This window comes from Parasteatoda tepidariorum, chromosome 3 (genome assembly GCF_982258835.1).
Source record: "Parasteatoda tepidariorum strain Cologne lab strain chromosome 3, Ptep-v5.0, whole genome shotgun sequence".
In the NCBI taxonomy this organism is placed as follows: domain Eukaryota; kingdom Metazoa; phylum Arthropoda; class Arachnida; order Araneae; family Theridiidae; genus Parasteatoda; species Parasteatoda tepidariorum.
Window position 1 is genome coordinate 123682773 of NC_141757.1, and position 24459 is coordinate 123707231.

The following is a 24459-nucleotide window of genomic DNA, read 5'->3' on the forward strand; positions in this document are numbered from 1 at the left end:
CACCGGTATTAGAAACGTTCGGGGCAGGTGTGTGAAAAACGAATTTTCTCTTATGCTTAGTACCACACACTGTTGAGATTTAAGTTTCAGAAAGTTATTCCATTTTTTATTCAAAGATAAATCAACGACAACGTTCTTGACTTCTAACTTACAGCTCTGTTTAATCAAAAATGTGTTAATCTGAGAGTTTTTGCACATTTTTAAGAATTAGTTATTTTTGTTTCAACTAGTCAGGTCAGCATAATTGCTAACATAAATATAGATATATTCAACAAATAAATTTTTAAATCTAAAATGGATAACAAAAGTGTATGGTCATATCCCCCAAATAAATATTTTAAACCCCGTATTTATTTTCATTGCAGGTAAGCTTCTGAAGATTCGCAAATTTAGATTCCAATTCATCGATTTCTATTAGAAATCATTAAACATGCATAATTTAATTTCTAGTTCAGTATAATAAAACTGGGAGGCTTCGCCCCCTGCTCGCTGGTGCTCGTCAACCCCCGGAACTGCTTTCGCAGTTCATTTCGGATTGCTTCGCAATCCGATGCTCACTTTACTCGCTCATTGGATACGTTCTTAACGTCTAGCTTTTGTATACTTTTTTGAACACTGAAGTTCCGAAAACTTTTCACTGTAGAAAATTCTAAACCTGTACATTTCAATATTAATTTGAAATTGCAAACAGTTCACATATTTTTCTTAATCACACTATTTTAAATTTCAGTTGTTGAGAAAAGTAACTGTTGTAAGTTTTGTTTTAAAGTCTTTCCCACAAAAGGGCTAAAGCCTTGTGTTGTAAAACAATATGAAATAGTACTGAACGCCGGATGTAAAGCATTGGCTTCGCTAAAGATAATTTTGTATTTTTAATTCTCTGAATGGCGCCACCCTAATATGGAATTTGTAAAATAAATGTATATATTTTTGATTGTTGATGAAGCCCATCATTTTGCGTTTTCATCAGTGTTCAGAAGCAGAACAACTATAAGTTTTTTTATTTTATTACAAAAATATAAAATGTATAAAAAACAAAGAGTAAGAAAATGAGTATAGTCATAGAAAAAGTTAAAATTATAATATAGTATTTATCATTTAAAATAAAACTTTTTGTTTAAGTCATTGTTAACGATTCAAATTTCTCCGAAGCAATTCTAAACCTTAATTTTGTTCTAAATGTCAGTATTCAGACATACAACAGAAGTTTAATATGAAGTTGTAAAATGCAAATATATATATATATAAATATATATTGAAAAATAAAAAAGGATCATAGTAATTACATAAGTAAAAATTAAGATAGTATTGTCAAGTTGAAACACAATATTTTTAGTTTTGATTTCAACAATACAATTCAATTTTTCACAAAAACGATTGTTTCCATTGTTAAATTAAGTCCTCAAATTTAGCATGAAGTTGTTAAATGTAATGAAAGAAGGTCATAGCAATAATGTAAGTAGAAGTAAATTTAGTACTGTAAAATTAAAACAATATTTTTAATCAATGTGCCAAGTTCTTTAAGAAGCAGTTGTAGAAGTAGCTGGATAGAAGTTGTCTATTTAAAACTTTTTATAGAATTTCTTTAAAAACACAATTGTTAATTTGGGCAATTGGCGATACAACACTTATAGAATTGAAGGATTTCACCCTTGATAGTCCAACATATAATTGACCATGGCTAAACACTGGTTTAGTTAAATCTAGACAAATTTTATCGAAAGTTTGTCCCTGGGTTTTGTTTATAGTCATCGAAAAAGCTAATCTAATTGGAAACTGCTTGCGTTTGAATTTAAACGGCATATTACTATCAGATGGAATTAGTGGAATTCGAGGTATAAGATGAAATTCACTGTTACCATCATCATAATTTTTTTTTTGCTACCATGATATTTTTCTCTAATGTAACTACTGTTAATCTTGTACCATTGCAAAGACCTCTAGAAGGAGCTAAGTTTCGAAGTAACATAACTATAGCTCCTGTTTTTAATTTTAATTTGTGAGGAAGCATTCCAGTTGGAGTTAAACTATTTAAAAATTCTTCAGGGTATGATAGTTCGTCTTGAGGGTCATCACTGACTATATTATCGGTACTCTCATAAATAACTTCACTTCCTGGTAAGCATGCTAATACACGGTTATTATTTAGTAATGATGAATCATTGGTTACAGTAAGTATAGCTCTACCTTTTAATTCTGCAGGTGTTATTGTACTAAAATTGATACCTTGAAAAAGCTGTTTTACTGGATCTTGAATTTCAGGATAGCAATTTCCTGGCAATGTTCATGAAATTTAACTTAAAATAAATGTGAAATATTAAAACTGCATTCAACTCATAACTAATAATATAGCAAAACGTGGAATAGTAAAGCGCTCAATTAAAAATAATTCAAAATAAAATAGCAATAGCATAACACTTCCCATTTCTGCCAATGAAAAGGAACTATTTCAGTACTCATAACCAACCAACCGTTTTTTTCTCGGTGACAATCGGAGATAGATAGACATATGATGCTCACTACGTGCTCTTGCGCGCCGAAGCCTATTAATTAAAACGTATTAGCGTTTTATATAACATGGATTAGCCATATGATGCTCACTACGTGCTCTTGCGCGCCGAATCCAATCAATTAAAAATGAAAACTGTTGCCAGCGCGAGAAAAAAAAATATCATCGGTTTTATTGCTACATACGTACGTATTAGCGTTTTATATAATACTAGGAGGTTTCACCCCCTGCTCGCTGGAGCTCGCCAACCCCCGGAGCTGCTTTCGCAGTTCATTTCGGATTGCTTCGCAATCCGATGCTCGCTTTGCTCGAGCATTGGATACGTTTTAACGTCTAGCTTTTGTATACTTTTTTGAACACTGAAGTTCCGAAAACTTTAACTGTAGAAAATTCTAAACCTGTGCATTTCAATATTAATTTGAAATTGCAAACAGTTCACATATTTTTCTTAATCACACTATTCTAAATTTCAGTTGTTGAGAAAAGTAACTTTTCTAAGTTTTGTTTTAAAGTCTTTCTGATTAGACATATGATATGCTCACTACGTGCTCTTGCGCGCCGAAGCCTATCAATTAAAACGCATTAGCGTTTTATATAATATAGATCAGCCATATGATGCTCACTACGTTCTCTTGCGCGCCGAAGCCTATCAATTAAAAATGAAAACTGTTGCCAACGCGAGAAAAGAAATATCATCGGTTTTATTGATGCATACGTACTTATTAGCGTTTTATATAATATAGATAGATGCTTTTAAATTTTTACGCTAGTAAAGCTACCTCAAATGAAAATGTTACTTCATGTGAAATGTGTTATGAACATATAGGATAAGATTTTTTGCATTAAACATATGTTATGTAATGTAAAGCAATAAACGAATTAATGAAATATGAAACATTGTTTGTGAAATGTAATCCTGCCTATATATTGATTAAGAATTAAGATTCTCTATCGAATGAGTTGAAATTAATCTTGTCTGTTACCTGCACATATTTCTACCGAATACTCGTTAGTTTAGCTAAATCGAACAAAAAGCGAATAAATTCTACCATGCAAATATACATATATTATACTATAACTAATATTTATTGGTTTGCCATTTAACAAGATGCGAGCTAAAATATACCGTTAATGCTAAGCTCTAACATAAATTGCTTAGTAGTCTATTGCGAGATATAGTTAAGTAACTGACTGATACTTAAATCATAAAAGAAATTACCTTTTTTCATATAATCACAAGAAATAGTTAGATAAACTTTAATTCAAATTATTCTGGTTGAAATAGATAGAGGGAAATAAATTCTTAATTTAAACGAATAAATATATTATTTTTTACTGTCGTTTGATTAATGTTAAAAGTCAATGTGTTAGAATTAAAGATTCCTGAGTACTTTTCTACATTAATAAAGTTAAATTTATATTATTGCTCTATGTAATAAGTTCTTTTTCTCAAATATTATTCAACATTTTCTAAGCAGTATTTGACTTCCTTTAAAAAAAAAAGCTTAAAAACATTAAAAAATTTAATTTTTAAATTTTTGATGAAACTATAAATATCTTGTTTACTTCAAATAAAAATGCTCACAATTTAATTGATCTTCAGAAATAGTTTTAAATATACATTATATCTTCTAAAGAGTTTAAAATAATTTAATATTTTCTAACAAAAATTAATTATTTTCATATTTTATCATTTTTTAAACTATTATAATAACATTTTAAAATGTTTTTGAGACTTCTAGAAAGCAATCAAAGTAAAATTACTACCAAAACTATAACGATTTTCATAAAGTTCATCTTTTAGATGATTGAAATACATCTTATTAAGTTTTGAAAAAAAAAATTTAAAAAAAAAAAATAGAAGAACTAAAACCTTCTAAGTTTAATATGATTTGAAAATGAATACGAGATTAAAACGAGAAAAAAAATTATACCTCTCGATTTATTTGTGACAAAAATCATTTTTTCTCCATTTTCTGATATATTAATAACATTGTTTATAATTGATAAAAATAACTTTAAAATATTTTAGATTTCTTGTATCCGAGAGCCACTAAATTTTCTAAGCAACTACCTTGAAATTTTGAATACAGAGAATTCCTGTATCTATTAACGGAACAAACCTTTTTGTTAGAAATTAATCCCTTAACGATATTATTACTTTCAAGAAAACATCCATAAAAGTGAATATTTTTTTTCAAGAAAAATATATTCAAAAAAATTTATGTACAATTTATGAATTCATTTTGATTTTTTGGAATTTTTTTAGCTCGAAATTTAAAACCCATATGTATTCTATATGGCCATTTAACTCTGATTCCATAATGTACACAATATTCAAACAACTTTTTATCCCAAAGCACGAACCTCGCGTATTCACAAAGAGCATGAGCAGTTCATCTAAGAGTACCAAATACATATCACAAATACGTATTTTTGTATTGTGCTGTCATCTAATTTAAAATAAACTATCGCCAGTTACATTAAAAATAGTCTGGTGCAGACATCTAGTTTGCAAAATAAGAAAATAAAAAATTCCAGAAAAATAGAAGGATATATTTAAACATTTTTGAAACATTACTTTCGAGTGATCTAGCCCGGAAATATCACGGGCATGAAAAATAGGAGACAAAAGCTCACCACGTGATTTTGACGGGAACTAGTGAGATAGAAGGCATTAACACATATTTACGTGATAATTTGAAGGAAAAAACCCGAAAGCTTCTTCTTCAAACACATTCCACGATTAGCCCTAAACAATAAGACTAGTTCTATATTTGCTTGAATCTGTTCTCGGTACAGCTTTGAAATTAGTCAGGCTTGCATTCCAAGATTAGGAAAAAGTTTCACCTACTGCTATATAAATGATATCTGTTAATTAAAATTTAATCAAGTAAATAAAAACACATTAAATGCCGAATATCTCGGTGCATAAGTTGACCCCTATTATTGATTTGATTGCGAGATAATTTCTGGTATGTACACCACTGAAAAACCATACAACAAAATTTCTAAAATTAAGAAAAATTACAAAAAATTTTCTACGCACAAAAGTCAATAAAATTTTTCACAAGTCTACAAAAAAATTTTTAGTGAAAGTTTTTTTAAAAGTTATTTTAAGTTGAAAACTGTTACGGTGTTTACTAATGAAAATAATAATTACCCAGCTGCATGGGAATTTAGTGTTAGTGAAAAGCTTGTGAGAGTTTGGCGAAAATAAAAACGATTTAAAAATGATGCCGAAAAATAATGCACATTAGGAGGGAAAAATTGTCTGTAGAATCTTCAAATCTGTAGCCTTATGGAATGTTTTAAAAGTTTCCACGGTTTAACATTTTTTAAATGATCTTGAATAAATTATCTTAACTTTTTACAAATTTAATTGTAAATAACATATTAAAAGTAGTTTTTGAAAGAGGTAAATAGTTATTCACATTTATGTCATTGTTTATAATGCGTCGATATTTCAAGATCAACAAATGGCTGTTTATAAGTTATCTCCGTGGTTTTCGTACGATTTAGGCGGTATAAAAAAAAGTTTACATATACGCCCGGACAACGAACAAAACAACAACGAATATGTGCTTTATTTGTGCTCGTCTTAAGACATACAACGAACAAACATTTAAGTATACAAATTTAAAAACTCGCCTTGAATTATTTAAAAACAATTTCAACGAAACGTTATTTTTTACTTTATTCTTATAGGACTTATCTTACCCGTTTTAGAGAATTTGTGGTGTTTTTATCAACAAAAAAAACAATTCATGTTTTCTTAATCTTGCAAATAAGCGCAAATGTTAACCGTATCTTTTTAACATATATGTACACGAAGTCTGCTTTGTCTTTTAAGAATGTTATATTTTTGGAGCTTTAAATAATCCCTAATTGGTGCGTTAATCATTAATAAACATACAACATTTGCGTATCACCCTATACTAATTTTCGGCAGAATTCCAAGATTAGACCTTTCAATCTTTGAAGCTGTTATGCACTCTCTAGCTACAAATTAATTAGTTGTATCGAAACTCCTGACAACGCGGAAATTTAAAATTAAGTTCTAACAGCATTTAGGCATCTGATTATGTCAGAGGATGGTTTCAAGTTCCGCTTCCTGTCCTTCCGGCTTATAAAATTCTTTTCCCTAAAAGAAAATTATGGTACTGAGTTATAAACATAGTTTTGTGTTAGGCTAAAGGCTTGAAAAGATTTGTAGAGTTTAATGAGATTATTCTGCCACTAAAAGTTTTGTTACTATAATACATGTAATACTATAATGAAAGAACACTTGTACAACCGTGTTTTGGTATAAGTTTTAGTTATTGTTTGTTGATTTGTTTCAGTTATTGGATTTCGGACCGATCAAATATTGCATGAACATTTTTTCGGCAATTTTGGACCCTCCCTCCTTATTAGTAAATATACGCAAACACCGCCAAGATCCTACTCTCCCCAACACTTGCTTCTTTCTTGGAAATTGAATTTTACAATAATAAACAATATTTAGAAAAAAGTTCGAACACAAAGAAATTAACTTTATGCAAAAGAATATTTTCGTTTTCATTTGTTTGAAAAAAGTTTGAACAGAATTTTCGATAATAATCATTTTTCTATCTTTCTGAATTGAAAACTCTGAAACTCAAAAAGTCCTTGAAAAGAATTTTGAACAGATTTTTTATTTCCCAAATTTAACATTCATTTTATGTTTTTAAGCATAAGTTTATTATTTAGTTTAAAAGGAAAGAACATAAGCATTTCTCATAATCTTCTCCCCTCCCCCCTTGTAGGCGTAAATAAGAAAATAACAAACCCCATCTATCCATCATCCCAATAAAAGGATGCACGGACAAGGAAGAAACTATTCATGGTTGGCTATCTCTCACAGTCAATTCAAAATTTGAAGTTAAGAGAAAAGAGAATTCAGCTAAACCGAAAATAAGCCATCAATTTACAAATGCTTTTTCTCTAAGCTTTATATTTTAAATTACATATACCGGTGAAAGAGAACTTGTTATGAACATTGTCTTCCCGGTGCCCGCTAAAATGCTTGCGTAGCGAACAGTCCATTGGGGCAGATTTTTGTTTTCCAGATTCGGTTTTTTTTCAACGATTGGCTTCCGCTTGTGACGCACCAGAAATTTTCTATCTCGCAATCAAAAATATGAGGTCGACTGTACGGTTTGCTAATCTTAACGTTATTTTTATGTAACTAGATTGAGTATGCTACAACGTTATTTACCAAAAGCATTTAAAGCGTAAAAATTAATTGACTGTAGATATTAATGGAGCAAGAGCCATATTGATTACAACACAGGGAGAAAAAGAATTCTGGTTAAATTACCGTGCTGTATTGTATGGTATTGACACTTATGGCAAAACAAAATTATAATTCTGGTTTATAAAACCAACGAATACTGTATTTAGATAATTTATTTGGTAATTTTTCTGTTCATATGGTAACGGTTCATCGGAAATTCTGGTTTTCGAAATTAAAATTTTTATTACCACACATTTAGTAAAAAACGCAAAACTGAAAAATAAATTTTACCATATTAAAGATTTCTATGTCATATTCTAAGGTAAAATGTTAAAATTACTATACAGTACAGCATTTATCAAATTTTATCAAATATTTTAAAACCAAATTTTATTTTTAATTTTACATCGTTATCAAAATCATTATTAAGGCGTCTCAGAAAAAAAGTTAAAGCATTTTGGTGTTCCCATAGAGCCAGAAATATTGTAAATTTTGCTACTTTTTACTGGTAGTTTTTAACATGTTTTTTTCTTAGTTCTTCAAACGTTAATGAGATGACACAATATACATTGATCTAATGCGTACTCAATACTATACATCTTTAATAAGCTATATCTCGCACAGGTAAAATAAAATTTCGAAAAAAATTTAGATTGCTGTAGTAAACTAAATTCTTTTGTTTTTGTGGTAATCTAAAATTTCAGAGCAGGGAAAACCGTGTTAAGCAGTGAATCACAAACAATCAAAATAGATTTATTTACTGTTAAAATTACAGGTTTCAAAGTTTGATTGCAACTATATTACAATAATGGCACTTTTTTCAAAATTTTGAATGCTAATAATAAATTTTTTTTAAATTTCTCACGAAATGCTTAGAGTATTATTTTGTAACTTCAGAGCTGTTCAGTTCAATCGATTTTTCATATTTAGCAATAATGTTTAAAACTTTCAGAGGTTTGAGAGAACAACAATGAATTACGAAAGAAAACAAGTATTTTTGAACACTATGAAAACAGTCGTTAAAAACTGCTTAAGATATGAGTATTTAAAGTGGTTCTTTTATACTGCGCATGCGTAGCCAATTTTTTTTTAAAATTTCGTAATTTTATAGTGAATAGTTTATGGCAAATAGCAAAACAATTCTGATTTAAATATTTAGAAATTTAAAAAAATTCCAGCAATTTTCAAAGAAGTTTTTCAACGCTTTTAAAAGAAAGCTCAAAATTATAAGTGGATTTCCACAAATTTCATTTTGTATTGCGAAACGAGATATAATATATGTTATCGTCTTTTTCTTTAAAAAGGTACATAAACTACTTTAAAAATTGCTTAATACTTTTCAAATTTTGAAGCTTTACAAATTAGACTTTTTTCATTTGTTGCCAAATACGATTCTCTACAAATTATGGACAAAAATTTAGTTTATTCCGTACATGCGCAGTATAAAAGAACTACTTTAAATACTCATAGCTTGCGCAGTTTTTAACAAATTGGTCTGAAATTTTAAAACTATAAGTTCGTAATTAATTTTAAATTTCTCCAAAAATTATGTTTAATTTTATTGAATAATTAAATTTTATTGAATAAAATTAAAATTAAAACTCGCTTAAATAAATATTGTATCATTACGAAAGACTAAAATAAGACATTTCCTGAGAAAGCTTTTTTTATTCAAATTTGCTTTTAAAACTTTCATCTACAAAGTTCTTCATTTATTTGAACTCGTACATAAAATTAATTTTTATCTTATCATGAAAACGTCAAGTTGATTTCAATATCCGTCTCAAATAATATCTAACTCCTAATTAAATATTATAATTTGAAGCAACAGTGAAATCGAATTTTTTCTTCAAAAAATTAAATAAAAAAACGCTCTAAGCGTTTCATACATCAAATCTATTTAAAGAATAAATCCAATTTAAACAAGAAAAATAAATGTCCCAAAATCCATTAAATAGGAAAGAAAATTTTGTTTCTACAAGCGCAGCTAATTATATAAGGAAAGAAAAGAAAATGCTATGAATTCAAGCGTAAACAACCTTTAATTATATAAAACTCTTTTATTACATTGATAATTAGACCAGGCAAACTAACAACAAAAGTAGTTTACGTAAATAACGATATACGAAGCGTTAAATTTCAGTTAAGAGTGATGTATCTACAAAAAAATATTTTTTAGAATTTCTTTTAATGTGAAAAATATTAAAAATTTGTAGAATATTTAATAATTTGTATGCGATTATTTTTTTTAATTTGCCAGGTGGTCAACTTATAAAAACAACTGAAATCAAAGTTCCTTAATTAAGGTGAAAACATACAAATATCAGTTGGTTTAAAATATTCCCAAAGAGTGCAAGACTCTTGTATCAGCTCAGCTATTTCAGTACTATAAACGAATACTCTTGTACTGAATCGTCTTTCATTTTCCCTTATTCCTATATTTTCTCTATTTGTTGCTGTTTAGTCAAGATTTTGTTTCCTCTTATTATATAACGTAGTCCCCGCAGTGGACTGATCACCGAAGTCAAGCATCATTTGGCTGCCTTCAGTGTGTGGGTGGGTGACCCCTTGGATCAGCCTGCGTAGGGTCCGAGGGTGTGCGGTATTGGTCTTCGCTAAACTGCTCGACTTCGCGCAGGTCGTCAGGCTACCGAAGCGGGAGCCATCCCCTCTGCAGAGGATCATAATTGTGATGGTATGCTTTCTGATAATCTTCAGGGATGCTTCCCAGACCGTGGCCAATAGCCCATTGTGTAGCTCTAGCATGACGTAAATGTACTACAACTATATAATATAATTTCTGTACCTTTTTTCTACGGTAAAGATCCACTACGATCGATAAACAAGATGAAAAAGTGAGCAGTAATTAAGCTTTTTTTAATTATATTTCTCAAGATGATCAATCGAAATTCATTGAAAATGTGTAGAAAGACAAGGAATTATTTTCCCTATTTTCTTCAAGAAGCGCGATCCTAATTTCTTGAGGAAGTAAAGTGTAGTAAGGTTTCTACTTCTAACTTTTCTCTAGATTCGTAATTTCATTTTTTTTTTTTTTAAAAGTATAGGAAACTATGGATATCCAGTCCTTATTTTCTTTTGCATTCGTGATCCAATTTATTTAAAAACTGAACAGCAGTAGTTTCTTTTTCTTCTGAGAAGTTTCATAACAAGTGTATCTAAGTGACGTGAATTTTTACATTCTTCAAAATGCTGTATTCATTTCGTTGAAAAAAATTATTCACTTTCTGTAATTAATCAGATCACGAGGCTTCTGTCTAGATATCAAATTTGGAAAAAAAATGTATGATGCTAGTAAAATTCGTTTTGTAAGGGCAAAAATTAAAATATCTAAAGTTTTAAATTAAAGAAATTTCGTTGAAATATAAATATTATTTTCAGAAAAATGTATGCTTTAAATTGCACACAAATTCTCATCGATGCATTTAATGTTCATCGTTTTGCATTGAAATATTCAAATGATCATAGCACTGAACAACAAACAAAATTTTAATTTAAGATCTATTAACAATGATTCGATTTTTGAAAAAGTTACTTAAAATGTTTAATTTTATTCGTGTTCTTGATTGTCAATGGTTTGCGATTTTCTCAATTTGTTTCTATTTTCTTATCCTTTTTACCTTTTTTGATTTACTTTATAAAGCGACGCAGTTAAGAACCTTGAGCGTGATTAGCAGATAAAAATTTACAAAAAAATAGGGTAAAAATAATATTCCCTCGAACTTTGAAAATATTTTTTAGTCAAATTTCTTTTTTATCTAACACTTCAAAGTAACCTGCATAAATTTCAAGAACATGGAGGCATCTAAGATACTTAAAAAGCAGTTTTTACATCAATTTAAAGATTGATGCATTTTATTATTAGTGACAAATTGAAAATGTGCAAATATGATACGATCAATAAAAATTTCTATGCCCTTATTTCTTAATATTGTCACAGAATCTATTCCGTGTAATTTACTTTTTATATTAAAAGAGTGTTAAAAATGTCAATGTCACCATGCTTTTATATTAGTGTTAAAATTGCACTGAATTACCACATTTTTCTCTATAATTTATAATTTTTTTTTTTCAGAGTATAAAATCATTGTATTGCTGCTGTTTTACTAAATTTGCTATCTGTAATTTAAGATTTTACGTTTATTCTTAGTGGAAACAATGTTACTTTATTTATTCTCTCTGATTTAATTTTTCTAAACTAGTGGGAACAATTATATCGTATCTTCTAAAATACAAACTAAACCTTACATTTGGGATGTTTTTTGTACTCTGCAAGCGATTATATTAACGAAAACAATTGTATTCCAGTGTATCTCCGATAAAACAAGTGTATCTCCATTTATACTAAATAATTTTTTTTAATATGAGAGAAAATAGCAAAAACATTTTTTTTCATTTGCTTTTTAGTATAATGATAAAACTTTTAATAACATTTTTTTTATTAATTCATTCAACAGCGAAGTAAGAGCTTTAATTTTTGCCTTTTTCTGACACTTATAGAATGTTCCATATTTATTATATATTCATATATAGTATTAAAATCAAAATTATCCAATTAGAATTGTAATTTTAAGCCCAACCCAGAAGACAAGAGAACTTCTCTTTCGAACATTAAGACCAACTTGCTGGCAGATATCAGTGCGTTGTGGAAAATGCTTAGCAAGCATAAAGAAAAAGTCATCTTTGAACTAATCAGAACTTTTCTTAAGCAAGAGAAATCATAACTAAACTTAAACATCATAAAAGAAAAACAATCCTCTCCATAACATGAGGTAATGAATTCAATACATACCGTCATGAAAATCAAAAGAAACAAAACTCCAAATCCAATCTAGATTTGTTATATATATATATACAAAATAACAGTTGCATAATGAGGGTACTTGCACACTCAAAATTAATACTATGCAAATTCTGTCGTTAAATTATTTTTAAACGTTCGAACTCCCTCTTTCAGAGGTTTTTCGAACTCGTGATCTCTGACTCTTGCTCGAACCTTGTTCATTGAAATTCATCGTCTGACACAACTTGACTTTGTGAGGGAGATAGAGCTACAGTATTTGGTTAGATGAAATAAAAAGCACGGTTAGCTTAACGGCAAAGGGGACAAAGATATTATACCACATGATCCCTCTACCACTGAGGATACTTTACATCAGTACTGTGATCACTGCGAGTGGGGATCAGAATTTAAAAAGGTATAAGGTAGGTAAAGGTATAAATAAAGTAAGAGTAAAGATTCAGTTGCTAGTTGAGCCTTAAAAAGTATTTCCAATCATCGTCTTTTAATTTTGTTCTGTTTCCTTGCGCAACGAAACAGGCTTCAACGTTTTTAGTCCTTCCTTTTTCTACAATATTGCATTAAATTTTAAAAACGTTTTTTTAAGCCCGGGGATAATTTCCGACCACTATTTGTTTTTTTATTTTTTGACAGATGATTCTGGAAATACATGTATCTGTGAAAATTCTGCATTTTAACTAATATTAGATGAGGCTTGGAGTGGCATAGGTGATACTTAACTCATTTCAATTAAATATAAATTACATTAGGGATAAAATGCATTTGATTATGTAAATAAAAAAGGACCAGTAAATAAACAGTGCGAAAAGAATGTAGTTCAAAGCCAAAGTCGATAAAGGTCTTAATAAACAAAAAGGCACCTATCTAATACTGTTACATTATCTTTTCAACAGAAAAGCAAGAAGCGTTACCTTCATTAAGTTATGTTGATCAACAAAGTGAAGTAAATAAGTCCCATTGCCTTGAAATAAGAACTTTGTCAACCCTACAGTTATTTATATCGTTCTATTTCAATTTTCCGTCCTGTACATTATTAGATTAAAGATAAAATGAGACTTGTTAGAATATGATTCGTATGGTTTTGTTGACAGATTAAAGACAACAAAAAAAAAAAAAAACTGTTTGATTAATAAACGCAAATTGAGAACTTAAAAATGAACTTTTAGTGGTACATTGATTTATTTGTTTCTAAGAAAAAGATTTTGGCGAATACAAGCTCTGTAAAAATATGTTTCGGAATCCACTTTTAGTTTTTAGTTTTCTACTTTTTAGTAAATTTATAACATGTAGGAAGATATATTATGATTTATAAATTTTTATTAAGCGCTAATATGTAAGTTGCTTTAAACCTTAACATTTTTTTAAAAAATAATACTTTGATTATTACTTGGAGGAAACGAAACTAATTTTTGAGTAAAATTGGAATGTTTAATAAAATATGCTTCAAGTTAAAGGTAGTTATGCGCGTATTAAGTTTTAAAATTTTTATACAACTTAATTGATTTGATTTTAAGGATGTGATTATGCAAATATACATAGTTTTGTATTTAATGTTTTGAATAAAAATATAATTTACCTAGATATGTTTTAAAATATAACTAGTTACTTAGTGCTAGTTATTAAGTTCCGCTAAATTTAAACATTTTTATAATGCACACTTAAATTTTTTAAAGGTAACGATTTTATGAGCATTATATTCAAAAGTCAATTAAGGGTTTTTACTTTCAGTTTAACGTTTAAGTTAAACATTAAAACATACAATTAAAACATTATTACATTGAAAATGCGGAGATTTTTTTGAAATTTTTTGAGTTTTTATTTTTTTTGAACTCATCCTTTCGGAAATAAAATTTTAAACACATCATTCCAAAATATCACAAGTAAACTTTCGTTTTATTTAAAGAAAAAGAAAATATGAAATAGTTCAAAATATTTAGTCTATGATAGCCAAACTGTTAAGCGCTGTTTGTTGTTGTAATTCAATATTAAAATTTTAAAAAAAATTCTTTATGCGAGGAAGATTAGTGACGTTAGATAATATCCATTTTATTTTATTTTTTGATTCCATCCCGTTGATCTGGGTACTATTTTATATAACAACGTCGTTAAAAAATATTTCAATTTTTTCTACAACATTGAATTATAGAGGTAAAATATTATATAAAACTTATAAATGATTAGGGTTTTTGATTTTCTTTTCTTTTCAACATCAAACAATAATTTTTTTTAATTCGAAATTAGTAATTACAGAAAAAAGTTTTATTTTCAAATCAATAAAAATAAAAGATATTCAATTAGAAATAAGTAACGGTACAATAAATATTTACTTTTATTTTAATAAATAAAAATATATTTTGATTAGAAATTAATACATTTTTACAATGTATTTTATTACAATTTTAGCATAAAAATAATAATTTTTAACTTGATATTGAGAAACAGTATTACAAATCTTGATTTCAAAAAATAAAATATGTAATTTTAAGTAGAAGTTAGTAAGCTAGTAAATTTTTTGTTTAGGTTTTAATGTATAAAAATATGTTTTAATTAGAAACAAGTGATAGTTATTTTTATATATAAAAAGATATATTTTCAACTAGAAATTAGTAAAAACACTATAAATCTTACATTAACATTTCATTATGTATGTAAAAAAATAATTTTTAATCAGATAAAATAAGTAATAGTATAATAAATTTTTATTTTCACTTTAATGTATAAAAAAGTTATGCATAAAAAGTAATGTTTAAAAAGTTACTATTGTTAAAAATGCTCCAAATTATATATACTAAAAATCATATTCACTGTTAATTTTTATGAACATATTAAAACAAAATATATTGCATGAAAAAATTCATTACTTTCACAGCTATCCATTTTGAAAAAAATATTTCCTTCTATGTTATTTTTTTCCAGTATACATTCTTGCTGAAGTAATACACACATCAAGAAACATAGTATCCATGCGATGTGAATATTTTTTACCCTTTCTATGTGCGCAATTCCCTGATGTTTGATGTAAAGGCGTATGATTTACGGAATAATTAAGATTAAATGCTGTTTTCATACTTAAGTCGTCTAACATTGAGCTTCCTGAACGTTATATAGATAAAGAGTAATGATGATTTGGGGAAATATATGTCAACGAGTTGGGGCTCTTTTTTATTTTCTTCCTGCAAGAACCTTGAAAGTTTTCTCTTGATTTACGCTGGCTTGTATGGAATGTTTGCGATATATTTATCTTTGTTTGTGTTCAGCTTTAGTCCATCCTACGAGATAAAATTTGAATTATGTACAGAAGTAAAAAAGTAACTGAAATCATGGATAACTTTTGATCTAATAATGAGATTTTTACATTTCTTAATTAAATTCTCATTGTTTAAGTTTGATTACATCAAATGCATCTGATTACATCAAATCATATTATAGAGTAGATATTAGAAATAAATATATTTCACAACCAGCATACTTTTGAGTTTCATGTTCATCAGTGTTCAACTTCTAATTTCAAATCTAGTAGACAAGAAAACGTTTGCGTCCACCATTTTAATAAACTGTCCTCCGTGGAGACCTTTTTGATGGATCAACTCAGAATTTGCGCTACGCGGAGAGGAAGACCACGAAAATTTTCCACGGTTAAATATGCGTCAAGGTAATTCTAAATTCTATCCCATTTACCTCGTGGCAAAACTAACCTTTAAGCATTACCAAGACTATCGCACCCCCCATTTAGATTATTTTTCAATTGGGATTGCCAAATAATACATTTTGTCACACAACTTTTTGTACTAAAAAGGTGACTTTTTAGTATTAAATATATTGCGTGCTAAACATAATTATGAAGAATTAAACGTTTTAACTAAATAATTAACAAATATAAATTATTATTCATTGCAATCATTTATTCCAATTCATTGAAAGCTACAGTTTTTATCAGATAGATGAACATAAATGATTCAGGAATTACTATCTCCGTATCATAACCATTCATTATAAAATTAAAAAATGTAGCGATTTAATTCAGTGATTTCCAGATCTGAAAAGTACTAAAACTGTAATGCGCAAAAAAAAGAAGCTTTAATCCGTTAAAAAGGAAAACATTTTCTAAAAAACGTATACTCAAATATCAACATAAACAATGCATAAAATATTATGATAAAAATCCTTATTCCTTTATCGTCTGCTACGAGATCTTTAAGGAAGAACAAAAAGGTGTAAATATTTAAATTCCTAAAAATAATATCGAATATTTATGAGCCAGGAATTAAACTCGTTCGAAATTTTCCATAGTTTTCAAGTAAAATAAATATTTTTACTGTATCTTTAATAGTTGAATAAAAAAAATCGAAAATACGAAGAAAGGTTATAACATAAATATGCAAAAGTAACACCAGCCAAAACGCACGCCAAGCTAGATTTAATTTTCATTTTCAGCGCATTTTTAAAGTATGAATTTTAAGATTTTTTATGTTCTGTTTGATTATATTCTTCTTAATTACAAATATTCTTATAAACCTAATTTGTATCTATTTTTTGTTTCTTCTTTTTAACCAGATTAAGAACAATTTTAAGGTGAACTAATCTATAGAGTGGAAACATTACCTACCTTAGTAAATACTATGAATTGCTTAGGTTTGCTACAAGTAAGAGCCAGAGTCGCTTTGCTCGAATATCCTACGCGAAAATCATCCAAAAGTTATGCCAAGTATCACTTGGTTTTCTTGAAAGAATGAAGCCTCTTGGCTAAATATGGGTTGAAAGAATGGCTGAATAAAGGGTTGAAGGGTCTTGGCTAAATAAAGGGTTGAAGACTGCGCTACTGGAAAAGCATAAAGCATCCCTGAAAAACTTACCTATGATATGATAGTAAATATTTTAGTTTTAAGTATTGATACTAAGTATAAGCATTGATACTAAGTATAAGATGTTGTAATCACAGTATTTTTCACCTTTTGTATGCAATGTTCGATGTCAAAAAAATATTGAAGAATGCTTTCATTCAAAAATATTTATATGTGCAGAAATATTCAGCTATAATTGACTTTTTTTTCTTAAATTAAATACATTCTTCGTTTAAATTTTTCATTCTTTCCGTCCTTTAAAATCTGTATCTCTATAGTCGAACGCTAATATTAAATTAAACAAAAAAATCAACATTTTAGCAGGAATAGTTTTCCTTAGAGTAAGCTTTGGATCGAACTCCTACCTAAATGAAGATGAACTTAGTGTGAAAACATCCTGTTTGCTTATAGATTTTTGTTATTGGGTCTAGTTAGTTCTTAAATTATCTAGCTAAATAAAGCTAGGCAGTAAATATAGTTGAATAGTTATAACCATCTAAGTTTATTTATTTTTCATTTCAAATCTATCTATAAAACTATGTGTAAAGTTAAAAGAAAATAATAACTATAAAACTAAAATAAATATAATTAAAAACTATACCAAAACTTCAAGTAAATGTATAAAACTGTTTCATTACATTAATGATGGTATTTTGTAACATTTAAAAAATTCCAATACATATTTTAAAATATGTTTCCATTATTTAGCTTATTTTTTCTTGCTTTCACATTAAAAAGCCATTTAATAATCAATATTTTGTACTTAATGATTTCAAAGCACAAAAATTGAGTTTTTTTCTTGTTTTATAATATTTTTAGAAATAAAATTAGTTATTTTAAATTAAATATCTTTCCAATTACATTCCACTCAACAGCATTGCATTTCGGTGGAAGGATTTAATTTGTATGATGACGCAAATCTTTATTAGCAACCACCAGTTAAAGTAAAACGAGTTTTGAAAAATCTAATAAGAGTCAAATCTGTGATCACCATGGTGACAAATTCAATAACTCCCTTCTCATTACAAAACTATTAGCATTTTATTTGCCAGAGTTTTATGTCTTTTAAATTAGTAATTATTATTTAACTTGCTTAATAAAATGCAAGATTGAAAAGAATTAAACGTTACATAAAGTTAACATAATTTTTAATTTTTTTTTATTAAAATGGATTTGCATTAGACTGAATGGCTCTATACAAATCCTAAAATTGAAGTGCGTAAAAATAAATTTGTAAAATATGCCCCAAAATAAAACAACATTCCGAAGCCATTTCAAAGCTTTAAAGCTCCCATAGAATGAACCACATATATATCACTATAGATTGACAAAAAAAATTCAGCAAATTGATATTATATTTGACTTTTTTATTTATAAGGAATCACTTTATGAACACAATATTATTTAGCACACAACCAGAAATAAACGTTAGAAAATGAATTCTTATTCAAGTTTACTTTTATGATGTTATAAATGTACAAGCTTTCACTTATTATTTTTTCAGAAGTATTTGGACTCTGCATATCTGAGTAAAATTATAATATTACATTTGTAGGAATTTGCTTTTGAGTATTTCAACTTTCAACCATCTAAAATCCTATTTTTTCAGTTATCATTGAAGTTTTCAAGACAAAAGTCAGGCGCGGAGATTTTGCTGACCAAAACAGGCCTTAATATTTTTAAAAGCATATACAGTGGCAGTCAAAAGTATTCGTACACTTAAATTACTAACTTCAAAAGTGAATAAAAATTGAAATTGCGTAAAAATTAATTGAAATTTTCAAAAAATTCTTAATATTTTCAAGTTGTTGCATGAATGATTTGAATTTTTAAGAGGAAATTTTTAAATTTGGTCATAAAGAGCTCCTCGATAGAGTGAGAATTTGAATCTCACCACTATACCTCGTGCTTCAAAAGTATTCGTACATCCACGTTTCAAGTTGTAAAATTATAAAATTAAGACAATTTGTGCTCCAAATATCGTTTATGGGAATATATTTGGCGAGATTTTATATTATTCTTACTTTTACCGCTTTATCTGTTTCATTCTTATGTTTACTAGCTTTGAAACTCGCATTTTTTGTTGTCAATCATACAGCTTTAAATTGAGATGGCTCGGAAGGGAACTTCTCTCGCTGAAAGAAAACTGATAATGAAACTACATAATAACTCTTTAAGAAAGATATCACTTGCTATTGGAAGACCCCGATCTACAGTGCAGAGATCGACATTGCCAACGCAATACTGTTGAAAATATTCCACGAAGTGGACCCCCAAAAATTCTCAGCATTAAGCACAGACGATTATTCGTAAGATTGATTAAGAAAAATCCAAAATTGAGTGCTCCGGCAGTAAAAGCAGAACTCTTCAAACAGGGAATTTCGATCTCGGTAAGTACTATACGCCGCACTTTTAACGAATCAGGATTCCGTGGTCGAGTATCTCGAAAAAAGTTTTTTGTGTCGGAAGTTAATAGAAAGAAACGAATGTCTTTCGCCAAACAGCATGTTAATAAAAATCCTGATTTCTGGAACAGGGTTATATTCTCGGATGAGAGCAAGTTTAACGTATTTGGATCTGATGGCAGACAAATTGTGTGGCGTAAAAAGAATACAGAGCTACAACCAAAAAATTTGAGTGCGACAGTAAAGCATGGCGGTGGTAACATTCTAGTTTGGGGTTGTATGAGCGCACATGGAGTGGGTAAATTGCACATCATTGATGGGATTATGGATCACAAAAAGTACATTGACATTCTAAAAAGTAATTTAAATTCTAGCGCTTCACAAATGGGTCTTCAAACTAACTATATATTTCACAAGACAACGACCCTAAGCATACAGCTTATAATGCTAAGCTCTGGGTATTATATAACACTCCCGAAAGACTCAACACACCTCCACAATCACCAGACATGAATCCTATTGAGCATTTGTGGAGTATTTTAGACGACAAAATCAAAAATCGAGGAGTAAAAAATAAAAATCAGCTGAAAACCGCCATATTGGAAGAATGGGCATCAATTACACCAGATATTACAAAGAAGTTGGTAGATTCAATGCCAAGTCGAATGAAAGCAATAATTAAGGCGAAAGGGTATCCTTTTAAGTATTAAACTGTGATATACTAGTATATAATTTTAGGGAAATTTCTTAAGTGTACGAATACTTTTGACACAAAAGTTTTGATAATTAATTTCTATTTTTTGTATTTTTTTTCTGTAATTGTTTTACAAGAAAACTTCTTTTGATTAAATTGCTCAAAAATAAAGGATACAAGGCCTGGTATCTGTGTTTAATGACGTAGTATAATTAATAAAATACTATGAAGCGATGAGCACTTAAAAATTCATTGTACGAATACTTTTGACTGCCACTGTATTCCTTTCTATTATCTAGTATAGTATATTTCATATTATAACCGACGTTGGACAGCTAATCCAATTCTGAGTTTACAACTAACAATGTTGAACTCTGTAGCCTTGTAATCTTTTACTCAATCCAGAATACAATAGAACCCTGGGTCAAACTTTTGGACAAACTAGTTTTCGTGAGAGTCTTTTTCATGGAACTAGCTCTTATTTGCGTTACATGGAGTGGGAAACCCCGAAAACTTCCTACGGTTAGCTCAACGGGAGGGGGTTTCAAACCCATGACCGTCTCCCACTGAGGATATTTTATATTAGCTCTGTGGTAGGTGCGAGACGGGAGCAGAATTCTTATCGACAATTCAACGCTAGGATTTGAACCTGGAGTTCACCTAACGGTGAGTGTTCTATCCCCTGAGCTATCTAGCAAAATATATAATTTTTTTTGTTGCTTTATAAGACTCGGCCTTATTATCCTGTTTATAGTGACTCGACTAACTTTACAAGCTCACCAAATTGCTCACCGAATCATTAAATTACGATCAGCATTTTTAAGTCTATTTGGCAGAAACTTTTTTAAGCTTCTGAAACCTTCTAGAAAGCGTAAAAATCACATAAAATAAAATACTTTAGATGCATAAAAGTACCGTTTTAAACAGTCGTGAAAAGCCAAATCATAATGAAGAGAAAACACTAGCTGCGTAGAATAATGTTTCTTTCCATGGCTTGCAATGTAATTTTCGATTCTTATGAAGTGCCCTATTTTTCCACCAAGTTTTGTCCCCTTTTCAGAATTGCTTCACATACATAATACATTATTAATAAAAATATCAAACTCAGTCATACATGCCATATCTATACTCGTTTTTAGGACCAGGTATCACTTTTAAACTTCTTAATAAAAATTTCTTTTCAGTAGCTAAATTTCCTTCAAAAATTTTCATTGATAAAACATTATAAATAAATATTTATTAAACTTAAATATGCATTCATGCTTAAAAAGAATAAATAAATAAATAAAAAGCATTTCTGTTGATAACTAAAGAAATAATGCACTAAATCATTTAAAATTTTACTTAAAAATATGACAAAATTGATAAGAAGTTTATGAAAAGTGAACACACTGAAAAACGGGCAATCTCGGATATTCACGAAATACGACTCAAACTTAATGAATCAAGGGGGCTAACCTTAAAAATTAACGAAAAGATTATTAAAATACGAAATTAGACACAAAAGCGAACTATGTCTGATTCAACAAATATTTTTTTCGATGGATTTGGATTTATGATTCTCAAATTGATGGACAACCGCAATCTATCATATACAGAAAGAAAAAAGTTTAGAAGCAGTCAAATATCGCGATAAATATACATCGTATCACGAAAGTGAAAATAGTCACATTAATATTATTTAGAACGTATGCGATAACCATACTTGATCTTTCACCTGTGATGAGGGGAGCAACTTTAAAATCTTAAATATGAACCCCTATTTTTTATTGCTGATTTGAATTGCCCAGGAAAAAGTAACCCTGTTTGAATTGACGGTTTATAAATTTTGCTTCACAGATTGCGCTGTAAGCGAGAAAAACTAACTAAAATGCAAGCTGTTCAAAATGGCGAAACTCGAGACCCATCAGATTAAGAACATAAAAACAGAAATAAAATTTAAAATATTTTCACAGATTTGAATCTGGAAAATCCGAACTTGCAATAAAAAATATGGGTTCATATTTAAGATTTAAAAGTTGTCTCACCTCGCACCCAAGGGGAAGGCAACCTGCTCACCAAGAGCAACTTCGCCACTTTAAACATTAAATTACCCGAAGTGGTGGGGGTGAATGATCGAGTTTGGTTCAAAAATATTAAATGTCATATTTTCGATCCGATGTATATTTCTCGGCTACAGGAACAGTAGAATGTTTGGACGCCTTAATGTAAATTTTACTTTTTGTTTCTTTCTTCACCTTGACGTTTCCCTTTTAAGTTTTTATTTCTCAACAACTGATCGAACAATTATTTTCAAATTTGTTTTCATTAACATACATTTACATAGTTAAAATGGTTCAAAAATTCACTTACCTTAAAATTCAAGCGTTTTCAGCGTATTAAAAGAAATAATAAAAAATACCAAATAATTATAGGTACTTTAAGCAAATATTCTTTGAATAAGCATAGTTAATAATCGTGTGAAAATAGTTTTGTATTCGCCTTATTAGTTTAGGAGATATAATGAAATAAGAAAAAAGTGAAACTGACATTAAGAAGTCCAAACTTTAAACAACTTTCCAGTTCAAACTGTACTGACCATATATTCTAGTTTGAGGCAGATCCAAAATTTAATGAATGCCAGTTATTTAAATCCGCCGAAAAAAGTAAATGAGTATTCAATAAAAATATGTTGTTTTTTTTTATGTCTGATTTCAGAACTTGAAACATCAGCTGCACTTATTGAATAGCGAATTTAAAGTTAAACTCAGAAACCAGAAAATTGAGTGCTAGAAAGTAAAAATTTGATCAAAAAAATTATTGATCAAAAGTCTTTCAAGGTTTTAACTTCTTTTGAGTACTAAGCAAACTGTACAAAAAAATAATTCTCTTATATGTGTAATTCTCTTGAACAAATTGCTAAATATTTCTTTTGTAGTACAAACTGTTTCTTCTAACAACAATATTAATTAAGATTTATCATATTGATAATATTAATAAATTCAGTAACAATATTGTTTTGGTAACATCATTCATTTGGTAACAATATTACTTTAGTAACAATATTATCTTAGCGAAAATTTTTTCTTTTACTTTAGCACTAGCATAGAGCTATATAAATATCTATCAATCATAAAAAAAATTAGTTTCAATAACTACTCGATTTTCTTTTATAGTTCTTAGGTCGAAGAACCGGAAATTTTTTTTCTTCTTTTTATCCGACTGCTTTTTATCCAACTGAGAACTCAGATCTAAATTGGTTTTGAAAGTATGACAAGGATTGGATACGGAGGAAAAAATAGTATTGTTATTCAATACAATTCAATGGTTGTGTGAAATAATATTGGAGATTTTATTACAGTTTTATTATCGGGTTTTCAATCCCACATTATTTTGATTCAAATTCCCTATGGGCTCTTGGTAGCATTGATATTGTTTTATCAATATTGATTCTCTGGAGGAATCTTTTTCCCCGAGGCACTTCAATATTTCAGATGTTAAAACTGAAAATTTATTTCCAATTTCAAAACTAAGGTTGAGTATGTTTTGTTTCAAATAAATTGTTTCTTGCTCAATATAAACAAACCCTTAAAAAAATAGTGCGTTTTCTACTTTATTCACTTTTTTGAACAATAATAGTACTTGCAGTGCGCAAAATAAAAAACGGACCACCCTAAATGACATTTGATCTAATGATCAGATCTTCACGTTCTAGTACTCAATCTTAATGATTCGAAAGGGTGGCCTCTAATATGCTAAGTAATTAGTGCAGACGATATTTTCAGTTACGAAATCAGACACAAAAACGTACTTTCTCTGAATAAACGTACCCTTTTTTCGGCAAACTCGGATTTCTGATACCCAAAATATAACGGGTAGCCTCAATCTAGGAAATATGGTTATAATAGTTTGGTTAGGAGACCGGTCCAAAATTTAGATGAATCCCTTGATGATA

General features: G+C 28.7%; 1 protein-coding gene across 5 annotated transcripts in view; it reads right to left on the reverse strand.

Annotated features, from left to right (window-relative positions):
* LOC107449100 (cGMP-specific 3',5'-cyclic phosphodiesterase) overlaps positions 1-24459 on the reverse strand; it is a 308625-nt gene that overhangs the window by 245919 nt on the left and 38247 nt on the right. The window contains exon 1 of one of the 5 annotated variants that reach the window (XM_087160031.1): positions 15447-15691. The exons of 2 other annotated variants lie outside the window; for them this stretch is intronic. In XM_087160031.1, coding sequence (XP_087016157.1) covers positions 15447-15531 — 85 coding nt within the window. In that variant the 5' untranslated portion in view covers positions 15532-15691. Of the gene's footprint in view, positions 1-15446; positions 15692-24459 lie in introns of those variants that run through there. 2 more of the 5 variants (XM_087160030.1, XM_087160034.1) reach the window with 2 other exon arrangements.